The sequence below is a fragment of the Theobroma cacao genome, chromosome 4 (assembly GCF_000208745.1).
Source record: "Theobroma cacao cultivar B97-61/B2 chromosome 4, Criollo_cocoa_genome_V2, whole genome shotgun sequence".
Classification (NCBI taxonomy): Eukaryota; Viridiplantae; Streptophyta; class Magnoliopsida; order Malvales; family Malvaceae; genus Theobroma; species Theobroma cacao.
In genome coordinates, this window is record NC_030853.1 from 394,979 (window position 1) to 418,027 (window position 23,049).

The 23,049-nt window shown below is 36.6% G+C and overlaps 5 protein-coding genes across 9 annotated transcripts; 2 read left to right on the top strand and 3 right to left on the bottom strand.

Annotated features, from left to right (window-relative positions):
* LOC18600726 (BTB/POZ and MATH domain-containing protein 3) lies at positions 150 to 2,041 on the bottom strand. 2 transcript variants are annotated; one of them, XM_018119289.1, is made up of 6 exons: positions 2,002 to 2,041; positions 1,593 to 1,641; positions 1,297 to 1,466; positions 934 to 1,219; positions 661 to 830; positions 150 to 536 (listed from the first exon to the last, which is right to left on the bottom strand). In XM_018119289.1, the coding sequence occupies exons 1-6, from the start codon at positions 2,024 to 2,026 to the stop codon at positions 379 to 381; spliced, it is 858 nt and encodes a 285-aa protein (XP_017974778.1). In that variant the 5' UTR covers positions 2,027 to 2,041; the 3' UTR covers positions 150 to 378. The 2 variants fall into 2 exon arrangements, with proteins under 2 accessions (XP_017974778.1, XP_007031410.2); XM_007031348.2 differs by having other exon boundaries at positions 1,593 to 1,722.
* On the top strand, positions 3,519 to 6,039 carry LOC18600727 (probable inactive receptor kinase At2g26730). The gene is made up of 2 exons (XM_007031349.2): positions 3,519 to 4,818; positions 5,149 to 6,039. The coding sequence occupies exons 1-2, from the start codon at positions 3,519 to 3,521 to the stop codon at positions 5,724 to 5,726; spliced, it is 1,878 nt and encodes a 625-aa protein (XP_007031411.2). The 3' UTR covers positions 5,727 to 6,039.
* LOC18600728 (RING-H2 finger protein ATL46) lies at positions 7,837 to 12,094 on the top strand. Of its 4 annotated transcripts, XR_001927545.1 has the most exons (3): positions 7,837 to 9,561; positions 11,142 to 11,434; positions 11,560 to 12,094. XR_001927545.1 is itself a non-coding variant. In XM_018119569.1 (2 exons), the coding sequence occupies exon 1, from the start codon at positions 8,356 to 8,358 to the stop codon at positions 9,556 to 9,558; it is 1,203 nt and encodes a 400-aa protein (XP_017975058.1). In that variant the 5' UTR covers positions 7,837 to 8,355; the 3' UTR covers positions 9,559 to 9,561; positions 11,133 to 12,094. The 4 variants fall into 4 exon arrangements, 3 of the variants coding, with proteins under 3 accessions (XP_017975058.1, XP_007031413.2, XP_007031412.2); XM_018119569.1 differs by having other exon boundaries at positions 11,133 to 12,094; XM_007031351.2 differs by having other exon boundaries at positions 11,142 to 12,094.
* LOC108661758 lies at positions 12,721 to 13,667 on the bottom strand. The gene has a single exon (XM_018119570.1). The coding sequence runs from the start codon at positions 13,491 to 13,493 to the stop codon at positions 13,014 to 13,016; it is 480 nt and encodes a 159-aa protein (XP_017975059.1). The 5' UTR covers positions 13,494 to 13,667; the 3' UTR covers positions 12,721 to 13,013.
* On the bottom strand, positions 18,063 to 21,979 carry LOC18600729. The gene is made up of 7 exons (XM_018119568.1): positions 21,532 to 21,979; positions 21,345 to 21,425; positions 21,051 to 21,227; positions 20,100 to 20,270; positions 19,660 to 19,875; positions 19,486 to 19,574; positions 18,063 to 18,986 (listed from the first exon to the last, which is right to left on the bottom strand). The coding sequence occupies exons 1-7, from the start codon at positions 21,614 to 21,616 to the stop codon at positions 18,297 to 18,299; spliced, it is 1,509 nt and encodes a 502-aa protein (XP_017975057.1). The 5' UTR covers positions 21,617 to 21,979; the 3' UTR covers positions 18,063 to 18,296.

Sequence of the window (23,049 nt, forward strand, 5' to 3'; positions counted from 1 at the left end):
TTAAATATATAACTGCAAATTTGAGCTCAGGGCATGGAAAAACTTTGCTAGGATTAAACAAGCTTAAGCTTTTTTAATTGTCAAATTTAATTGAGACTAAAGCTTTAACAAGGATCCAAGCCATAAAGAAGAAAACCCCTTGTTTGGGCTAAATTGATTGAATATAAGACGAGTCTCATCATGATGGAAGATAGTTTTATAAGGGTAATATTTCATCATAATGCCTATTCGAGTTTGCTGCCATGAGCATACCAGCTGCAAACTCAAATCAGCATTGCAGTTACATCATAGCATTGCAGATACATGGAGATGGTCTGGGTACTAATAACTTGAACTTATTCAAGTTTGAAGCTGTATTATAACTTCTTATAGATAGTTCTATAAGAAAAGCTTGACTTTAGAAACCATGGTGATTACTGCTTCAACTACCAAAGAATCATTCACAATGTAGCCTTTGGATGTATCCTGGAGTTCCCACAGTGACAAGAAGTATAGATTACCCCTTTGATATGATGAAGCAGTAAACCAATATGTAGCTGCAGCATATCTCGCAAAACAAGAAATTAACACAATTAATAGATTCTCGGAAAACTAAAGGTTCCCAGCTTTCTTGCTATCAAAACAAGGTCTTTTCCACAAAATTTAAGTGGAGAGTTTCACCTGTAAATTCCTTGGTGTTGCTGGAGTTGTATCGGTCTTTGACTCTTAGTTTGTATTCTGCGTACACTTTTCGTTTGGGTGGAAGCTGGTAAGCCTCAACCAACTCCAAGAAAAGAGAAAGTGAATAACCCTTCCATAGTCCCTTTCCTCTAGGATAGACTATTAATTTCCTGTTTTTAGTGACAAAAACCACAAATCCCAATAGCAAAATTCAGTACAAGTGAACAAGAGATCAACTTTTCTAGGGAGTAAGGCAAGTTGATACACAACTACCATTTTGAGTCTCCAATAGTTTGAACATCAGAAATATAATAGTCAGAGTATGATTTTGAATAGTTGTCAAGCTTGAAAGTTATTGTATTGTTGGCAGGCTGCTGTATCATGGAAAGACACTCCAATTTTCCTGTATGTTTAATCACAAAAATCTCTACCCCAAACGTGCAAGAATCATCAACAAGGTATCCCTTCGAAGCATCACTGAAATGGGCAAGAGAGAGGAATTGGGCAATGCCCCATTCGGTTTTCATCTGGTAAAATCGCTTAATAGCCCCATCACCTTCTGCATGAAAAAAAGAAGAAGAATTACTGGTTTTCTTCTTCGTTAAAACATAAAAGAATACGCATGAAGAGACACACCTTCAACGGTTAAGTATTTGTCACGAATCTGGTCGAGCACAAAGAACCTAAAGTTGACATTGACTTCCCATGTACGAGGTAAGTGATCTGTCTCTTCAATTTGCAAGTAAAGGGAGATGAAGCCACTTCCATTGCTTTTCTTGTTCCCGTCTGGGTAGAGTACCAACCTCCTGAGAATGGGGTGAAAACAGCGGAGGAAATGGAAGAGCTTTGAGACAATAGTATTTAAAGATCAAAACAATAATAGGGTATTGGGATTTAGGACGTAAAGCATTTCCCAAGAAATAAATCCTCACCATTTGTGACCCCCAACTTCAAATGCATCAGATTCATAATAATCCACCCCTGTCTTAACCAATAAAGAGAATGACTCTATGTTGAATAGATAGTGAGCTGGTGGAAGATCTCTTGTAACTCTTCTGATTTCTACGAACATCAGAAACCATGTGATTACTGAATGACTTGGTGTTTGGTTCAATCCATTCATTCATGATTTCAACTTATTAACTTACAAATAAAAGCATAAGATTGCATACCAGGTTTTTATGGAACCATAATATTCTCTTTATAAACGTAAAATTGCATGCAATAGGACATGGTGGAAGAACATGTTTCGATGGAAATTAATGGCAGGATATCCTTGAATTTCGACCAACTAATAAAAAAATGAAAAAGGGCTAGTTTGAAGGGGAAAACAGAACATACCAGGTTTTGTCAGAATCTCTTCCATGACAAATTTGATTACTTTTTTACTTGCTAAGGATTTAAGGTTTTAAGGGCAACATTTTCCTTTATATCCTAGGCTTGACATGGGATTCTTACCTTGTAAAACTTCATCAAGAAGACCTATTTGGGATGATATGCTTGTCTTGTAAACTCAAAAGAGACCTCTTAAAAGGAAGGAAAAAGAATAACACTAAAAGGACCTCTAATCTCAATTAGTTTAGTCAATAAAACACTTTTGCTGATTATACAAAAAGTTTAAAGTAAATTTCACCTATACTAATAATGGGGTTAAGGGGAAATGGAGATCTATCCTTTTTGTATAGCTCCATTGCATTGCTAAAAGAACAATGAAAACTCTTTACTTTTAACCAATGGAAACTTATCTTAAGGGTAAGGCAAAGGAATACAAAGGTCTTGGAATCAGTATATCTCCAGTTTAAATTCTACTTTGTGTGAGTTATGTTATTCAACTTTATTTAAGTTAGCCTTCTTCCAAATATATATAGATCGGCTTGTCGTCTTTGGATAATCACTCGCAATATCGTATCTATAAAGTCAAACTTGTAAACTATAAAAGGATGAACAATCCATCACTAACTATTCAATCCCACAAGACATATGATCTCTGATGCTTCTGCTTAAGAAAGACCAGAATATTGCATGTGAATTTAGTATACTACCAAAACAAGGAACACCCTTTTAGTTTTTACGGTAAATTCTTAGTAAACATTGAAAAATATATGATTACTGAAGAAGAAAGCATCGGATGCTTTTCTTTGGTGTATTCTCATTGATACCAAGCCCATGTATCAATTTCTTTCATCCTTCTGCTTTATTATTGTTGTTATAATTTCCCCTTCTCTTGGGAAATTGCAACAAGTAATATGTGAGTTTCAGTTCAATTCGATCCTCGTCTCATACCTTGAGTTTTATAACTCAGATCTTCCTCAAAAAGAAGTCACGTAGTCATTACGATGAGAATTTGTAAAAGTTGGTTAAAAACTTAGTTCCTACTATAATATAACATAAGCAGTTGGCTGGAACTGAGAAGTAGATCTTGGTTACATGTTTACAGCATATTCTGCTGAATCATTGATGATGAAGATCGGTCTGGGGCATGAGACCAAGGGCAAAAGGTCAAGATAGTCAGTAGCATGTACTGTGTGTGTTTTGATGAATATTCTCATTGAGAAAGACGTGACATTATATTTCAAAACTTCCCTGTAGCTGCCGGCTCTTATCAGTTAATTTGGAGACAAATGGCTGATTGTTTAACTCTATTACGGCAATCAAATGCAGAAGAAGACAAATTCTTGTTGTATATTCAGCCAATGGATCTCTTTTTTCATTAATTCCAGCAGTCACCAAAGCATAGCGATTTCCTCCTTGTTCCACAATCCCAATCAATGAAACGCAGTTCCATATGTACTACACCTTCAAACAAAGTTCTACTGTAAACCTGTTTGGACTAAACTTCAAGCCTGAGATCATCCAAAATGAAACAAATCTCCATCTGGGTACTTTCTGTTTCATTCGTTCTCATCACTCATGTGACAAATTCCGTGGATGATGGGGCCAGGGATTTATTGGTTGAATTCTATAAACAATTGTCTAACAACAATTTCCCACCTGATCCTAGTTTCGGTTGGAACTCAACTTCTGATCCCTGCAAGAATCAGTGGAAGGGTGTGATCTGTGATCATAACACTAACAGTGTCGTTAAAAGAATAGTTTTTGATAATTTTAGCCTTTCAGGTTTTCTTAATGCTAGTGCTCTTTGCAATGTGCAATCTCTTGCTGCGTCTCTTAATGTTATTAATCTTATTCTGAACAACATTGGTGGTGCGATCCAAGCTGATATTGCAAATTGCAAACAACTCACTCGCTTGCTCTTGGGTGGTAACCAGTTCTCCGGAAACCTTCCAGGCTCACTTGCAATGTTAGGTAATCTGAAACAACTTGACATATCAAACAACATATTTTCTGGTGACTTGCCAGGTTTGTCCAGGATTTCAGGTCTCAGAATGTTCCTTGCACAAAATAATCAGCTCACAGGGGAGATACCTGAATTTGATTTCTCCAATCTTGTTCAATTCAATGTCTCCAACAACTTCCTCAAGGGTCCTATTCCTGATGTGAAAGATCGATTTCCTGCAAGCTGCTTCCTAGGCAATCCTGAATTATGTGGAGACATATTTCAAAAACCTTGTCCACGAGAGAAAAAGAAATCAAAAGGTGTCTCCAAGAATCAGATTCTTATGTACTCAGGGTATATTGCACTGGGCTTGGCTATTGTTGCTTTGATTCTTTGCAGGCTCAAAAAGAAGAAAGGAGAAAAAGTTGACTCTCCAAGTCCAAATAAGGTGGCATCAGTTGATAATGTTGTTGACAAGCCTAGTGTTACATCAACCGAGTTTAAAACAGAAGTGAGCAGATCAGAATTTTCAATCCATTCAGCTGAAAGTGCATTGGCCTCATCTTCACTGGTAGTTCTCACGAGTCCTGCAGTAAGTGACTTGAAATTTGAGGACTTGCTTAGAGCTCCAGCTGAGTTGATTGGGAGGGGAAAGCACGGTACCCTCTATAAAGTCATCTTCGAGAATGGGATGGTGCTGGCTGTGAAAAGGATTAAAGATTGGACAATTTCAACTGATGATTTTAAGCAGAGGATGCGTAGGCTAGACCAAGCAAAGCATCCAAATGTCCTGCAAGCTCTTGCCTTCTATTGTTCAAAGCATGAGAAGCTCCTGGTCTATGAATATCAGCTGAATGGAAGTCTATTCTCACTTCTCCAAGGTAAGCATACTCAGTTTCATCTAAAATGTTATCATTGTTAGCATTTATGCTTGGCAGGTCTACGATGTTGTGATTTGGTGCCTCATTTGTTGATAGAAAACGTTTTTTCCTTCAAAAATATGTTGGAACTCAAAACTTAGGAAAACCCTTATGTTGCAACACATGATCGCCTTTTTCATCTTCATTTCTGCAATCCGAACATGATAAACATATTTCAAACTCGAACATGCATTCTCAGATCAGACGTAACATATATGCCCTTTTGCAACTTAAATTCACTTCTATTCTTAACCACATACAAGGATTTGAGAAGCTGCATATGTACTTCAGGAAACCGAAAGGGACAAAAATTTGAATGGGCAAGCAGACTTGTTGTTGCAGCAAAAATTGCTGAGGCACTGGCCTTCATGCATCAGGAGCTTCACAGCGATGGAATTGCTCATGGTAACTTGAAATCCTCAAACATCATGCTGAAAAAGAATATGGAACCTTGCATAAGTGAATATGGTCTTATGGTGGTGGATCCTCAAGAATCCTCTTCAAGTGCCAATGTTAATGGCCTGAAAACAATGCAACAAACTGAGGATAATGCATCTAATGCCTTCAAAGCAGACATATATTGCTTTGGGGTGATTCTGCTCGAGCTACTAACTGGAAAGCTGGTCCAGAATGAAGGGGTTGAATTGACTTCATGGGTTCACTCAGTGGTTCGCGAAGAATGGACGGTAGAAGTTTTCGACAAGTCTCTAATTGCAGAAGGTGCAAGTGAAGAGAGGATGCTGAATCTGCTGCAGGTGGCTATAAAATGTGTTAACCACTCTCAGGCTAGGCCAAGCATTAACCAAGTTGTCGCCATGATCAACACCATGAAGGAGGAAGAAGATAAATCACGAGTCAATGAACCATAATCAAGCAACTTCTTCATCCATCGATCAGATGAAGATTCACCTAAAGATGATACAGCAAATTTCAGGGTCCATATGTTTTCGTTCAAATTTTTCATTGCAGGTAGTCCACCACTGAGTAAAACTCAATTTTGCAGAGAATATTTGTATTTTAAACTCAATAATTGAGCAGTAACTCCTGCCTTAAGTCCCATGTCTTAGAAGTTAGAATCTTCAAAAACTATTTTTACCACAAAATGATGGGATTTATATTGCTACACTGTTTTATTTTGATATGCTATAGCTCCTGGTCTGTAAGATAATAGAAACATCCAACAATCGCTGGCCTGTCCGTTTGGAGTTACTAAAAATTCCCGATCTCAATGCTTTGGTAAGAAGGATATAATCTGCTATTCAAGATGTTGTAAATTGATTCTATGGAATCTCAGCCTCCTATGCAAAGAGGGCATTTTCCACAACATGAACTCATGACCACCAGGTCACCATAGCCTCTGACAATGGCAGGCCTCTATCCATTTTGATGTCCCTTGTCTGTTGGCATGTCAGCATCCTTTGCTTGATGGGCACTAGGTTTTCTGTTGGCGTTGAACTAATGTAGCTCAAAGTCAGTGTGGATAAAATTGCACCAACAACTCAATGGATAATTAGTGGTATCAGGAATGCTATGAATGAATAGAAAAGATTAAGGGTGAGCACCAATTTCCATTAGAAGAAATGCTCCACTAGTAGTGAACATAGTCATGGGTTTGAGCACTTGTTTGTTGGCATACAGAAATTTCTTTTCCGAGTGCTCCGCTGGTCAAGCAAGGAATTATAGAATCTGAGACCAGAAAGCATATATGCTTTTACTTCTGCAGACTGACAGATACCGTGATTCTCATAAAATGTGGGATGTCACTTTCAGAATCTATCCTTCAATATTTATGAATTGAAACTACATGACTTGACAATCATTGGAAACATGAAATCAAACATCCCATAAACATTTGTTACGTTTCCATTGCTTGATAAATTAAGTTTCTTCTCCAGCTTTCCCACAGATTGTCCCTACATTGGGAAATATTATTAGCTTGATCACACACTTTTGCGCTCACTATATCCATAATGCGTGGCAGATCATCATCATCCATCATCACCCAAATCATGGTTTGCAAATTGAAATAATTAAAGGAAAGCTCACTCCTAAATCATAAGGAGTGCCCAACTACAGAAATCTCAACCCTATCACCTAAAAGTCATCTGTCCCTTCCTCAAATATCCAACTAATGTCTGATTGTCATCCAAAACCTTCACCTAATTTGCCTTTAACATTAAGATGAAGACTCAAGAAGCATTCACATCTTCCACACTCCAAAGCCAAACCCAAGACAAGTAACAAATACAGGTTACCTAACACATATAGTAAAACCAAACTCACTCATGAAAGGTGACAAATAAACTATATCTATGTGCAACAGAAACCTTTGTAACTCGATCATTGAATGAAGTGTTTTCATGTTCTTAATGCAATTCTTAATCTTTGCTTGAATGGGTAGTTGAGGAGACTGCTGAAGCATTGATTGCATAATAATAGGAATTAGGTTGGATTTTGATTATAAAAAGGTACATTGCTCTATCTTTTTGTTGTGGATTTTGATATTGTTGTCCAAATACTTGGACTTTATGTATAAAAAGAAGTCTACATTATCAATATCCTAATACAAAAGTTCTTGAATTAGGTGGTGTGCCATGCCATCAATGTGTGAATAAAAAAGTCATAATTTCAGTACACTATATTTAAAGATTATTAATGTGTATAGCTTTTTTTTTCCAATACTTTTAAGCTTCCTCCAAGTGTAAAAATCAAGTCATTTTCATGTCATTAATCAAAGACACACCTATCTTACTGTAGTCTCCAACCCTAGCCCCCTAATTCAGTAAATGAAACTCAAGTAATCGAAGTCCAAAATCCTTTTCAGACTTTTTAGCCCAACCTCACAAAAGCCCAAACATAGCCGAGGACAGAATCACATTGTCTGTTTGTGGTTGACCATTTGAATCCCACGCGCTCAAATTAGCAAGTGGGGCCAAATTCCAGTGCTTCTTTTTGGCATCCTTTAACCTCGCACTTTGGAAACTACTGCTGGCTGTCCTGTCCTGCCACTCTCTCCTCCTGCCCTTTTCTGTTCCACCAGAACTTAGAAGGGGGAGGAGACTCACTTTTGAGAGAGAGAGAGAGAGAGAGAGAACCCAAAAACCAAAGTGCTTTTCGACATTGGTTTTTTTTTTTTTTCTGATAAATACTTGGATTTAGATACCCTTCTCCACTCTCCTCATCTTTCTCCCATTCTAAGTTACTTAAAGAAAAAAAGCCCAACTTGATAAGGCTTCCTCTTTTTTTTAGTACTATAAAAGTTTTGGTAAGTTTCAAAGGCTCAAACTTTGCTAATTTCTTATCTTTTTGGTTATTATTTCATGTAGTGTTAAAAAAAGATTTTGGAAGATATTAATGCAAAGAAGGAAAAGGAAACTTGTGGTGTATATGGTGTTCTTATACTAGTGAAAAAGAAAGGTATTGTTTTGAGCATTGTTTTTAGGCTGAAATATGAGTTGGGTCTGAGCTTTTTTTTTTGGCTGTTTTGAGGTTTGAAGTATGGTTCTTGAGTGCAGCTATATAATCTGTGGAATGTTAGAAATCAAAGAAAAGAGTTGGGTTTTGGAGCATAACCATTTGAAGATGTCTTGGGTTCATCATCATCAAATCAGGCAAAAAGATGGTTACTTTCAATATCCACCACCTCTTCCTCCATCTCCATATACTGCTGCTACTACTTTTCATAAAGATTCAAACCCTCCACCATCATCAACATCATCATCTTCTGGTACTAGAATTAGTCCTGCAGTTCTGTTCATTATAGTAATCTTGGCTGTACTATTTTTCATCTCTGGTCTTCTACATCTGCTTGTTAGATTCCTTATAAAGCATCCATCTTCATCTACATCTTCTCAGTCTAACAGATACCCTGAAATGTCTACCTCTGATGCTCTCCAAAGGCAGCTACAACAACTGTTTCATCTCCATGATTCTGGTTTAGATCAAGCCTTTATTGATGCTTTACCTGTTTTCCAGTACAGAGAAATAGTTGGTCTTAAAGAGCCTTTTGATTGTGCTGTTTGTTTATGTGAGTTCTCTGAGAAAGATAAGCTGAGATTGCTTCCTATGTGTAGCCATGCTTTTCATATAAATTGTATTGACACTTGGCTGTTATCAAACTCAACATGCCCTCTTTGCAGAGGTACTCTTTTTACTCCTGGGTTTTCAATGGAAAATCCAATTTTTGATTTTGATGACATAAGGGAAGATGAGGGGTGTGCTGGTAATGGGGAAAATGGATATACCCCCGGTCAGAAAACAGTGGAAATGGAAGAAATTGTTGTTGACAAGGGGGTTTTGCCCGTGAGGCTAGGTAAATTCAGAAGGCTAAATGATGGACCTGGGGAGGCAGGAGGAGAAACTAGTAGCAGCAATTTAGATGCAAGAAGGTGTTTTTCTATGGGTTCATATCAGTATGTGCTAGGTGACTCAGATCTTAGGGTTGCCCTGTCTAATGATCGAAGCAGTGGCTGTGATGTAAAGCTATCAAAAGGTTTGGAACAGAATGGGAATTCTTCAGTAGAAAGGGATGCAGAGGCGAAAAAGATTAGTAGTGTGGCCAAAGGGGAGAGCTTTTCTGTTTCCAAGATCTGGCTTTGGTCTAAGAAAGGTAAATTTTCAAGTTCTTCGGATGCCCAAATCGGCATGCCTTCTTCTCTTAATACAGACTTACCATGGTTGGAGAAAACACAAGAAAAATGAAAGGTAATTTCTTTGGCGGTTTCTGGTTGAGCTATTTATTCAATTGATCAAAGCTTGTTATGCTTTGGCTCAGCTCCTGCTTTTAAAAATTTTTTTGTGATGCTAATTCAAAATTGTAATGATTGGTTGTGACATATTTTTGTTCTGAAACCTCAAAGTAAAATTACTCACAAAGGCATTTGCTGGTTGTAACTTGAACTGAATGAGAGAATAGAATTCACGTAGGTAAGACTATGCTGATGACTCTTCTTCTAATTCTAGCTGTGTTACTGAACTCATGATGATGTCTTAGTTCTGCAAAAGAAGAGATACATATACTTTTTATCAAATAAAGAAGATATTCATACAATATGTTCCATGCTACTGTACATCTCAGCAATCTTATCTCATTTGAAGGGTTTGCACTGCCTATGTAGTATTATATTTAGTGCATGACAAGAAATGTTGCTGCTCAGAGCAATTTGACTGTTGTGTTAGTGTTTAGCTAGAACTCCATTGTCATCATGTTTGATTGTTAGTTAACTTTGACATTGCTAACAGAATCATTTTATTTGCATCATGACAGTTTTGTTGTCAATCCACTGGTAAATTTGTGATGGAGAAGGTTATGGTCTAGTAAAGATTGAATGATTACGGTTGAAATGGTACTGATTTTACGTTGTTCACCTTAGGGGTGTGCTAGTTCAAAGTCAAACATGGAGTACTAATTTGAGTAGTTTCAAGCAAGGATGATGTCTCACAACTTAGGGAAATCATAATACTCATTCAAGATGCAACTTTTTCCATGCAATGCTACTGTTAATTTGTTGCCCAAGATAGGCAATTCATGCTAGCCTAGTTCCATACTTTCCCCTACTGATGTTGAGCCTATAAAAAATCTCTCTCCCCAACAAAGTATAGTGATGTTTATATATGTCTAAACATGATCTAAGGCAGGAGCCTAATGCTTTTGCTTTTCTTGGCTTTTGATGAGCTGGGGTTTTTCCCCCTGCCCTTCTCCTTTTACTTTTTAATATATCAACCCTTTTAGGATAATGTGCACTCAATCTGTTGTGTAGAGTGATCTTTGGCTTTGAGAGTGGGCAGTTGTGCAATGATGGTGGGATCCACGAAAGCTGTGTGACAGAATTTTTTTCAATCTTGTGATGAGCCCTTTAATTCAAAAATCTTGGCTGTGGCAGCTAAAACTGTGGGGTCATCTTTTGCTCTTCCCATGTGGCCTTGTTGAAATCAAAACCCTTTGCATTAAATCTAAATCCATTCTTATTTAAAAATCAAGGCTATCTACTGCATTATTTAACAGTCAAAATGCAGCAAGTTTGAGGAGAGGTGTTTACACTTGGATAAAATAAGAGTCAAAAGTGAGTAGAAAGAGGAAAAATAGAAAAGAAAAGGGAAGAAACAAACAAATACTGATATGAAGCCATGAAGGGATGTCAAGTGTTGTCATTGTGGACCTAGATAGATTTTATGATCCAAACAAATTTATTATCATCTCCTTTTAAACATCTATTATGTTAATTTATATAATAAAGTCTTAGGGTATTTCTTGTTTACAATATATTATTTTTTAGAATATGCAGATGGTGGGTGGTGGTTGTGATGAACTGTAGTATTTTGCAAAGGGATACCTATGTGAAAATGATCTTCAGCCCCACTTGAGAGGAAGTGTCCAACAATGACTGTTGAGAAATGATAATGTCATCTCTGAGATCCAAATATAAAAGCATGGCACACGGTCACCAACCAATGACAATTGATTAAAGTACTTCCAAGGTGGGCTCCATAATCCTGCCTGTTACAATCCTGTGAAGCTGTGAAATGCTCAGTGTTAACCACCTCAGAAATCGGAATCATATCATTTGACAACAATGAGGTACTTTTGTCTCTTTCATATACCTCAGGGCCTGGTATAGAAAGGGCTAAGCCCAGCCCACTGGGTGACAAACCATAATGTGAGCTTTGACCCAGCCCCCTCTTTTACCATCCCTGTTTTTCCAGTGAAAAGGTTTGCTCAGCCCTACTGGTGATAAACAGATTAGATTATTCAGCACAATAATGGTATCGGCCAACATGATCTAGTTCAGAAGTTGATCCTATCATATTGTCTGCAATCAGAAAAGGGTTGAGAATGTGCTAAAAACCCTGTGGCAAACAGAACGCATGAGAATTAGTGACTTGACAACTACACCTGCAAGATTCTACAGGGACAGCATTAAAAATACAGCAGGAAATGTGGAATGTAGACAGGACTTTGCCATTGAGATGAGAGAATGATGAAAAGGGAGAATAATTTCCAGTAATGGTGGATCACAATCAAGTAATTTGTAAACTCGTAAGCACTCCTTTCCTGTTAAAAACTGTTCTTCGTCTGCACCATAACAGTCAGGACTAGGAGCCCATAAGACAATGCTGTTTTTTTGTTTTTTTGGCTGGCTTTTGTCACCACTGAAAGAGGAGGAAAAACCCCAGTGGGATTGGGATTCCAGTAGTAAAAATGTGAAATGAAATTAGCTACAGGAAACTTGTGATTCAATGGCATCAACTCATTTAAAAGAGGTTTTTTTCTCTCTCTTTATTTATTAGTAAAAAGATTGCATCTCGTTTTAAGGAATGGTGATGTACAAAATGGTAGCCCATGAAAATGACTTTCTAGGAATCACCATGATCTTCATACATAATGTTATCAAATACAACAAAAAATGAGCCCAATTGGTGCCGGAGGCAAATTCATTTCAAGAATGACATTTACTTTTCTCAAGTTGAAAGCTTCTGAATGACCTTTAACTATGTTAGAAGGACAGCTAATTGACAAACCTTGAAAAACAAAGTAGGACTCTACAAACCATGGCCACTTATCTCAACATCAATAATCAATTATATACAATCAAATGTCATATACCAATATCAACAAGCACAAACTTAACGCCCACTTCATCCAAATACGTGATCCAAAACCATAGTTTCCAATTCAACTCATTGAAAAACATGAAATTGAAATATAAAATAAAAGACACAAAAACTAAGGGTTTCAATAGATGTGGTAAGTAGATGCCACTATACCAAACGTTGCTGACTTAATTTCTCCCCAACTCCTAAATTATATATAAAGCAAAAAGAATTGCTACTTTCTCACCTTGGCATTCTTTTAACTCTCTGATATTCTTAGGTAAAAATGGGAAAGGAACATTTGTATTAATTCTTTGATTATTTTACATTTCCCAGAACAAAAACAACCCTTTTGACATTTACAAGTTCTCTTCTCCCTTCTCTCATCTAACAATATCAGGAAAAATATTATTCTCTTATTATCCTCAACAAAAAAACAATTAATATTTTGCTTTACAAAAAAAAGATTAACCTTAACGTAAGCCACGACCACGCCGACAACTATCTGGTGCGAGTGACTGTCACGTGAACTGAAAAACCATAGCTTAAGCGAATGACGTGTACAGTCAGATGAGAAAGGGCCCGTCTTTGCCAAAATCCATGGAGGATTTCGTGGAGACAGGCAACGAGGCGTACCTGGAAGAGAAGTTTCTGTCCATAAAATCCTCATCGAAATGACCGTTTTGCCCCGGTCCTTCGTCGAAATTGAGGGAGTAACTCAAGGGATCGTAATGGAATTTCATTCCTCCGTTACCGGTTTTGTTCTTGTTGAACCGTCGTATAAACGTCTTCCATTTCGGTCCAGCTACCAGCTCCGACCATTCTCGAACCTTCTTCCACCCTCGGGTCCACCACGGCACGTAGTGACTTGTATTCGTGGAGGCGGCGGAGTTGGTATCGTCGGTCGAAATTCGCTCCCACCAGATTGATCTAACGGCAGAGCGACAAGGCATCCAAAAGCAGCAGCCTCCATTGGAGAACTTGAGATCATGGACGTCCTCTTCGACGACGACTGTCTCCTCCTCCGTCGTAGGCAGTTGCGACATTCTTTTTGGAAAAATGGAAACACGCTCAGGAAATTCCCGTTACGATTAAAGATAGAACGAGAAAGGGAGAGAAAGTGATTGAATTCTCTCTCACTTTCTCTCGCTTTCTCGAGAAAGAGAAAGAAATTAAGAATTTTGCTCTCAGGAGAGACAGAGAGAGAGCCATTTCTTCTCTTTCTAATAAAAAGATTTTTTTTTAATTTTTATTTATTTTTAACGGAAACGGCGGGAATTTAGGAGATTGTAACAGCTAAACCAGCTAACAATAACAGCTCATGAAGCCTTAGATAGAGTTGTTAGTTATTACTTTGGTTTTATATTTAATATTAAAAATAAATAACAGAGAATTTGGTTCCCATATTTCTTAAAATTTAATTATTATTTTTATTACATTATATTTAAAATTTTAATTTTAAAAATATATAAAATCTTTTATATTAGTGATAAACAATCTTAAGTTTATGGGCTTTGTTGAAACCCACACCTTTATCGAGTTTTGGCCTGGGGGGTTTAGACTTAATAAATCACATTGGATTTTCATGAGAATTGCTGCTTAATCCAAATTTCAGAAAATTAATTACTGATAATTAATATTCATACACCTTGACCCTAGGACTCATGACATTTGAATTTAAGTTTAGGTATATATAATTCAAATAAGCCGATTGTTCAATTCTCGGAATGCCCCTTTTAATGTGTGGTTTTTGCATTGGAACATTTGATCTATTTATTAGTACATGATCTTCCTATTAAAAAGAAAGTTCAAATCACTTTCTTCCAATCAAAAAATAAATAAATAAATAAATTGATAGATCGAGAATAACAATTGCTAAGTTGGAATTGATATAAGATAGTTTGAAAGCTCTAAAAACTCAGCATCTACGTGATACTAAATGGAAAAATCAACGCAAACTGGTCAATATATAGGTAAAAAGCAAACATTTGAAAATAAAGTAAAGTCGACCAATTTTTATTCTTCGTCTCTACCATCTTGTCGACTTGGACTCTTGCAACAATTCCAAATTCAGACATGTTCCACTTCCACAGATGAATTTTCCTTTCCTGCTTCCTTAGTCAAAGCAAGCTTATCATGATTCCCTTTATAAATCACTCTCATGCAAGATGCCCACTCATCCTTTACAACAAGCAAAACAAGTTTATTGATTACTCTTTGAATTTCCTCCAACGATATGGCCATGAAACTCAAAACCCTCCATTTCTTGCTCCTACTCACTTTCCTCACCTTCATGTTGCTAGCTTCCACCCCGGAAGCTCGCCGGTTCGCTCCGAATCATCTCGGCCGTGCTATTATGAAGGCTGGCCCAAGCCAACGGCAGAATGGGGGACCTCAACTTGATGAAGTTGTTCAAGTTCTCGATCTTCTGGGAATGAAGGATTCCTCCGGACCAAGTAATGGCGGCGAAGGGCATTGATATATATAGAGTCTACGGTGCAAACAAAACGTTGTCATTAGTGTTAAGTTTCAACATAAATTCAAGGTGTTGTAATGTGTAATGGTTGAAAATAAATCCCTTGCCTTGGTCATTGCATAAGGGTCATATATAGAAGAAATATCATCAAATCCTTGTATACATACAGAAGAATATATAAATTTTCTATTTACTCTTATATATATATTTTTTTTGTTTCATTAACCAATACAGCAAAAGAATATACTGCATGCTGACTAACAAGGGGCATCTAAGTTTTGTTAATTACAAAGAAAAGGGTAACATGTTTTTCTAAGATTTAGCCTTTTTGCTAATGGCAGGATCACATAATTTACCTTTCTCTGGTTAATTTGTGTTCTTTCACGGCTCCTCCTTCTTATATAAAGTTTTTTTTTTAATTAGAAGAAAAAGAATTGAAATCTTGTTTTTTAAATAAAAGATTATGCACTAACCAATGAACCAAATAATCGAATACCTTTATATTAAGTATCTTATTTATCAAGACTTTGGGGTTGTTAGGCTTAGGGTTTGCGCTTTGCGGTGTTAATTTCCGTCTCTTCATTGTACAAAAAGCAAATTATATATATGTTTGAAACTTTGAAACCAACTGTGCTATGGCATGATTCATGGCACTTTTCATGTATCATGCTACATAAAATTGGGTTATATATTAGATTAAGAGAAATTTGTTTTGAATTCAAATTCATCAAATTTCGTGTTGCATATTGTTATTAAGCTGTTGGTTTTTCAAGTCAAATGATTTAGATAATTAACATCGTGTGCCTCTAATTTTTTAGGTCACATGGTATATGACCGTAAGATTAACAAGTTGAAAGCACTTTAAACTTAGTCTCCCTTCAAGGTTGGACTTGGATTGGAATGAACCAGGCCGGGAGGCGTCTAGATCTGCAAAAGCTCGAGCACCTCACGATTTCATATCCGACACTTCAATCGGTAACGGGGTACCTTATATCATACACATATCTATATCTTATTATACTGGTAATTGTCGAGAAATATTTAACCTACCCTTTCGAAGGACAGCTAAAATCTATTGTTAAGATTACCTAAGCACCCCTTTGCAAGTGAGCTTCGTGGACTCTTAATCTAAACATTTAGACGTTAAGTCTAGTTACAACACAATCCGTGAAATAAATGAAACAATCCACCTAATTATATTGGGCAATTGGTAAACTTAAACAGTTTAGACTAGAATTATGTTTTCAAATTCAATGAACTGTGTCTAATCTAATCCTCAAAAGTTGACCCTCCAAAAAATTCCAGCTCAGAAAATATGAACAACTTCCCGGAATGAATTTCCCTTCCTGCTTCCTTAACATCAACCCATTTCTCATACGTCTTTGAACTTACCAACATTTTCCCACCATTGCTAGTCAAACAAAGCTCACCATCGTTTCCTATATAAACCATGCAAACTGCCTAGCTACTCATCCTCATAAACAAAGAACACAATAAACTTACTTTGTTTAACCTCCATTCATGGCCATGAAACTCAAATTAACCCCCCCTTTCCTTCTCCTCATTGTTTTCTTGAGCTTCATGCTACTGGCTTCGACTCCAGAAGCCCGTAGGCTTTCACCAGAACATCTCCATGGCACCATTGTGAAACCCGAAGGCCCTATCGGACAAGGGCAGGGACTTCAACTTGATGATGTGGTTGAAGCTCTGGATCTGCTGGGAATCAAGGATTCCTCCGGGCCAAGTGATCGAGGAGAGGGGCATTGATGGATAATGCAATGGTGCACCCACAACCTTATAGTTAATAGTATTAGGAGTGGTAATGTGTAATGGTTGAAAATAAACTCCTTGGATTTTAATCAACCTTATAGCAAAGTCCATGTGAAATAAATAAAAATAATTATTGTATGTATTACAAGCTTAATTTTGTCAATTTCGGATTATTGGATTTTATTGGTATATATATTTCTATCTCGATAGATGTAGTCTTCTTGATATGAATCATAAGTGAAAATTACTTGGTGCATTTTATAATTAAATAAATATTTATTTATTTATTTTCGTATGAAAAATCTTACTCTCATCTATCAAAAAAATGAGAAAGAGATGTAAATGTGAAAACATTAAGATTATTAAAGAAAGTCATGTTGAATACTTGACAAACACAAGAGCATGTTTGGTTTTTTCATTTGAAATTAACTTATTATAATTAATGTTATTACTTTAGTCAGAAGATTAAGAGAATATTTTTCATATTTTCTATCAAATTTGGGAGAGCAAAGGGTTGTTTACTCTAATTAAAAGCATCATTCATGACCAAATATCGTGGAATTCATATATAGCAAAGGGTGATGAATAACTTTTCCCTGTTCAGGAGCATAGCAACTTCCAATGGGAATTCTCTTGCTTTATTGTAGAAGTTTGACCCAAAAGCATCAGCTCTTAACTATGCTTCCCACCCTATCATGGAAAAAGCAACCAAAAGACTTATAAAGACTAAATTCCACAGTGTTAATTAGTTAAAGAGGATTGAAGATGTTGACTCTCAAACTTTGTTCACCTGTCAAATTTTCTCCAAGCCACCTACTTTACCAAGGAATTTTTAAAATTATATATTTAATTTGAATAAGCAATAACCAAATGTCACATATCATTGGTATATATGACCCTCACCCAAAACAGAAAGTTGCAGTATTTTTTTTCTTTCTCTTTTAAAAAAAAAATCTGCCTACCATAGAAAAGTGAATCCAGGCAGATGAGTGCATCCCTGGGTGATTGTGCCACCGGTGAATAGTGATCCCCAGCCAGCTGGGCAATGATTTAAGATGATAATAATATTTAACATCAACAAGTCAAAGAAATGGATAAGATACATTAGCTTGGTGCTTTGGTAAATGAGACCAATCTGCCTGCAACAACACCTTGGCAGGCTGCATATTCATTCTTGCAAAATTTATTTGGGAGTTTCTTTTAATAAAATTTTCTAGAGTAGCCATTAGCTCGAGGTCTGAGTGGCTACCTATTGTTGAAGAGAATTCATGTCATTTAGTTCAGTCTAGCCCTTCATCCCACCTCAAGCAGTGATCTAATTTTGCCCTTCAATATTTGTGTAGCATCCAGATTGATTACACGCTGTCCAAAGTGCTAAACCATTGACTTGATTGTCTTCATTTTGGGTCAACTACAATACATATATTACATCCTATTATGCGGAACAAACTTGGAAACTAACATATCTCCTGAGAAAGGAAAATCAAATGGGAAACTGTAAGCTTACATCATCAACAGTCCTACATCCCCATGTTCATAGCATACATAGGGACTTGAAAGATCTTTGTTTGCTGTCATTTGATTAATAAGCTCTGGCAGATGATCAATAGCCATGGGAGAAACCCATGTAATTCAAACGAGGTCGAAGGTTGTGATTATAGATAGGATCCCCATAGTCTACAGCCTTTATTACCACAGCTTCACGCCTTCCATCCTGTTCTTGAACTGCCCCAAAAACGATCTCATTTGTCTCACAGCTCTTCTCATAATAAGTTTGTGGGTTGGAGGAATAATGCTTATGTGGGTGCTGCTGCTGCTGCTGCTGTTGATGGTGCTGCATCTGCATTTGCTGCTGTTGCTGATACTTAGCATCCCACCCATTATAGTGAGGCCGGCTTTGTTTGATATGGTGTTTTCTTTCAAGGTCCTTGGTCATAAATGGGTAACTTCTCTTGGGTGTTGGAGTCCTAGTATCTAAGGAAGGTGGCTCATCTTCATCAGGAATCACAAAGCTCTCTTGCATAGGCCATCCTCTCGATTGTATGGTTGATTGCTGGTACTGATGTTGATACTGATAGTGTCGAGGCTTCCTTCTAAAGCCCGAAAATAATCCCCCAAAGATTTCAGCCACAGATGAGCCAGTATTGAGGACGAGCCTACCAATTGAACCAAAGAAGCCTTCCTCTGCTTTTTCAGGTTCATCTTCGGGTGGAATTAAGGGAGGCCTGACTGATTTAGGAGGCCTCTGATACGGTGCCATAGTTGCTTCTCTCTTTATTGGAGTTCTCGAGTCCTAAGAAGATTGGAACTTGCTTGGTGATTTCATGTAGAATTCAGAAAGTTGAAACTTTATGATAATATGTATGTGTCAGAACAATTCTCTAACATTCACATGCAACACTGAAATTACTCCATCTAGAGAAAATCAGAAAATCAAGTACAGTGAATAGTATTACATTCCCCTTTCAATGCATAAGAAAAGAAGAGGGAAAAAATATGAAAGTAGGATATATAATGGTTATGAATGCACTCACCAAATTTATGAGAAAGGAGAGAAGAAAGAATCCAAACATTTAAACTCTTACAACAAGTTACAAGCAAATAAAATAATTATAAAGTTTAAAATCTCTGACCTTCCATCCATTTGCTTTGCAATTAGCAAAGTTGAAAGCATTACATAAGGCAAAATCTAAAATATTTTGAAGATTAATGGATGGGAAACTCTCTGATAATATAAGCAATAAATTAATGACTAGAAACAGAAGAAAAACGTAGAACATTATGTCACTTACGTCATGGGAAGAGAACATTGCTTGTACTCTACGCTGCAGCAAGGCCAGCATGTAACCAAAGAAGCCAGCAGCAACCAGCACTGCTATACCTGCAATGATGGACCCATATCTTAAAGATTTTCACGGTCTTGAAAGAAAATGGCATCAACAATATACAGTTCAAAAGAATTGTACCTAATTGAAAACTGCCATCATACTGATGGGAACAATCATCATCATTGAGTTGAATCTCACGAATTGCCTGGTTTCCTCTATCTATAACCAAAAGAGAGCAGCTACTTCCTACGTAAACCACATCAAAATCATTTGAAAATTTTGCATCTTCACTTGGACCATCGACATGACCTCCTCCTCGGCTCCATTTTCCTCCACCAGCAATAGTTGTAACCCCTGCATAAAGAAATAAAATAAATTCAGCTCAGAGGTTGCGTTAGAATGGCTGATGCTTTCAAAGAACTTAAACCTACAAATTTTTTAGCAAGGTAGCTGTGTAAGAATGGAGGATTTAGTGGACAATTTTCTTGCACTTGTCTAACCACAACAGCTGTAAGACTAATTAAAAGGAGAGTCCCTTCTTTAATCATGAGAAATGTCTCGAACATTGCCCAAATCACCTGATTCACTGATCTTCCTTATAGCCATATTCATTGTGTCTGCAATGTATACATTTCCGCTGTCATCCACCGTAAGACCTTTTGGATGATTCATTCTAGCTTCTCTTGGTTTCCCATCTACATGCCCAGAGTACCCTTCAGATGATCCAGCAACCAACTTAGGTCTGCTGTCTGCAGATATTCCTCCATGTCAGCAAATGAAAGAATGATAGGTTTTGGAGAATATTCAAATGAGCACCAAGAAAATGAACAGATGAGGTAGAAGAAAATCAAATAAGGAAAGTGAATCCTGGCATTTCTGTTTCTAAGAAAACAACGTAAAGTCCATCAGTCCTCCAACTTTTCTAACTTTAAAATGATTCCAAAAATTAGAACAGCAAAGTGAACTTGGACTATTCACCATTCAAATTAACCAAGGTGATTAAACTTCATGAAGAAGCTCAAAGGTGTCCACACCTTAGTCAAATATTGAGTACTCTAAAAGTGAAAGTACTTACACATAAGGCTTAGATCAGAAAGATAAAGGACAAAATGAGTAAATTTTAAGTCTTAAGTATTCGATAGAGAATGTCGACTTTGAAATCAAAAAGAAAAAGACTGTATAATCTTCAAAAAGATGTAACTGGGAGGCAGCAAACAGCCCTAAAAGGTGTTCTGTCCTTTTAAAAGTAGAGTCTTCTCCTAAACAAAAGCACATCAAACTTACCCACAACGTTGTGTAAGTAATGTGTTAAGAATCTATCAACTTACGTAGAAAGAAAAAAAAAATGCTCCAAGTACCTCCTAGACAAAATTAATCAAAAGAGCCAAGCTTTCAAGTTTCAACAAGAAAACTTGAAATGTTCGGCTTGGCAATCAGCATTGTTTATAAACCCAAATCTTCCTCTCAAAAAAGGAAACAAGAACACAAATCTTGAACCCCAGAAAAATGTTACTGCAAAATTAACTCACATCTAGACAATGGCATTGAGATCTTGTAAATGTTACTATTTTCAGAATCCAACACCAAGATAGCTCCACTTGGGGAAACTTCAACAGCAAATGGCTCAATCCCAAGCTTGCTTCCATCAAAAACTGTTTCCACAGTGTATCCACCTTCAAATTTCATCATGGAACGGCTAGAAATAGCTGAGAAAACAAATCCCATCAGCCCAAAAAACCAGTCCTTAGACTCCATACAAAGAGGCAGGAAGACTAAAATGCAGAGGAAAATAGGAAACAGATTGAACTATGAAGCAAAGTTACCAGTTTTGGGTGCTGATTTTAGTGACCATAGCCATTTAACAAGAGCAGACACCACATTTGAGACAACTGAAGTTACAATTTCTGCAAAAAATCAAAATGAAAAGCAAAATTTAAACAAAAATATATAACAAATACAGAGAAAAACAAAAACAAAAAGTAAAATAGTGAGAGCCATTTTTAGACTTACTTGCAGGTGGGGTGGCAGAAACTGAAGAAAACCCATTAAAGAGAACCAAAAATATGAGAGTAATAACTACCCATTTCCTCACCATTGCTTAAGTTTCTTACTTTAACATGGAAAACAAAGAAGAAGAAAAACAGTTCAAGCATGAAAGATTTGAGCTCTGTTAAAAAAATATTGTTGCTTTGTATATATATAGTTCCTTAAGAAGGAGACCCCACAAAAATATTGTTTCGCTTTGCCAACTTTTTTTTGCTTTACATTTTAATCAGTACAAGCCTTTTTGAAAGAGAAAAAGAGAGGGTAGATTCATACTATGAAGGGTTTTAATACCACCGTGTAGGGGAGCTCTGTTCAAGAAAAGGAAGCAAAGGCAAAAGAAAGAGAGGAAGGCCTTGGTCTCTTAGACCACAGCGAATGCCAGTTAAAGCAGGAATCATATTCTCTGGTTTTGTCTTAAATTTTTTTGTTTTAATTGCTCTCAAATCATTTAATGACAAATTTGATCTTGGCAGCCATCGCTTTTTTTTATTTTCTTTCCCTTTTGCAGGAAAATGGGGCACTCTTGTTTGCAAACAAAAAGTGAATGAAATCATAGATGTATTCAACAATTCTTTTTAACAAGTTGTAGACAGGTTACTTATATCAAATATTCCCTGTCTCAAATCAAATTTGTCTTTCATTACTTTAAGTATAGTTTGATTAACCTTTTTTTTTTTAATAATTCAGACAAAAAACTTTATTAATCGTTAAAAACATTGATACAATGAGACATATTTTTATTAGACATAAATGGCTTAACTTTAACTCTTATCAACTTTAATGTCATGTAAAAAGAATCTCATTGAAAAACCTTTTCATGATAAAACCCAATGAAATAAAGCTCATGAAAAAAAAAAAAGAATACCCTTTCTTATATGTCTATTACATTAATCAGGAGATCTTGTATCCCTTCCATCACAACAAAGCTAGTAGCTTCAGCTCACGTAAATCTTGCAAAACAATATTTGCTATATTGCTTGGCATATCTGCTACATTTGTCCAAAAGACTTCACCACTCATCAATGTCTTTGCATGTTGAGCTACTTTTAATATAATAAAAAAAATTCAATTCTAGACAAAGGAAGTACTAAATTTTATGACTTCAATCTTTTTAAAGCTAGCATTACTCTAATTATGGTTCATGTTGCCATTTTGTTAAAGGAGCCCCTTGTTCAATTTGATTCTGTGGGATAAAGAAAGGGAAACTTGACTATTTCTTTACAAACTTCCAGGTGAGAATGCCCTTATAATCTCCTTAAGAGCAAACTTTGTTTAATTAAAGAAAAGAAACAAGCCTCCCTGTTTGTCTCTAATTTAATGCTTTACTTGTGATGTACAACTTCTAACTGATCTTTCCTTCTGTTTCTACTCTCCACCTTGTGGTAGCTACCATGTGCTTTGGGGTGGATGGGAACTTATCTGCCAATATGGAATCAAATTCAGTAACTGTCTTTCTTTCTCTTTCTTTTTATTGGAGAATGT

Excerpts from the sequence above, each read along its gene's own strand:
- LOC18600727 (XM_007031349.2), top strand. The coding sequence starts at position 3,519 with ATGAAACAAATCTCCATCTGGGTACTTTCTGTTTCATTCGTTCTCATC. Across the intron at positions 4,819-5,148 it reads TCTATTCTCACTTCTCCAAG|GAAACCGAAAGGGACAAAAA; the intron begins GTAAGCATACTC and ends TATGTACTTCAG.
- LOC18600729 (XM_018119568.1), bottom strand. The coding sequence starts at position 21,616 with ATGGTGAGGAAATGGGTAGTTATTACTCTCATATTTTTGGTTCTCTTT. Across the intron at positions 21,426-21,531 it reads TTCTGCCACCCCACCTGCAA|AAATTGTAACTTCAGTTGTC; the intron begins GTAAGTCTAAAA and ends GATTTTTTGCAG. Across the intron at positions 18,987-19,485 it reads CAATGTTCTCTTCCCATGAC|GACTCGAGAACTCCAATAAA; the intron begins GTAAGTGACATA and ends CAATCTTCTTAG.
- LOC108661758 (XM_018119570.1), bottom strand. The coding sequence starts at position 13,493 with ATGTCGCAACTGCCTACGACGGAGGAGGAGACAGTCGTCGTCGAAGAG.
- LOC18600726 (XM_007031348.2), bottom strand. The coding sequence starts at position 2,026 with ATGGAAGAGATTCTGACAAAACCTG. Across the intron at positions 1,723-2,001 it reads AGAGATTCTGACAAAACCTG|AAATCAGAAGAGTTACAAGA; the intron begins GTATGTTCTGTT and ends TGATGTTCGTAG. Across the intron at positions 831-933 it reads ACTATTGGAGACTCAAAATG|GAAATTAATAGTCTATCCTA; the intron begins GTAGTTGTGTAT and ends CACTAAAAACAG.
- LOC18600728 (XM_018119569.1), top strand. The coding sequence starts at position 8,356 with ATGGTTCTTGAGTGCAGCTATATAATCTGTGGAATGTTAGAAATCAAA.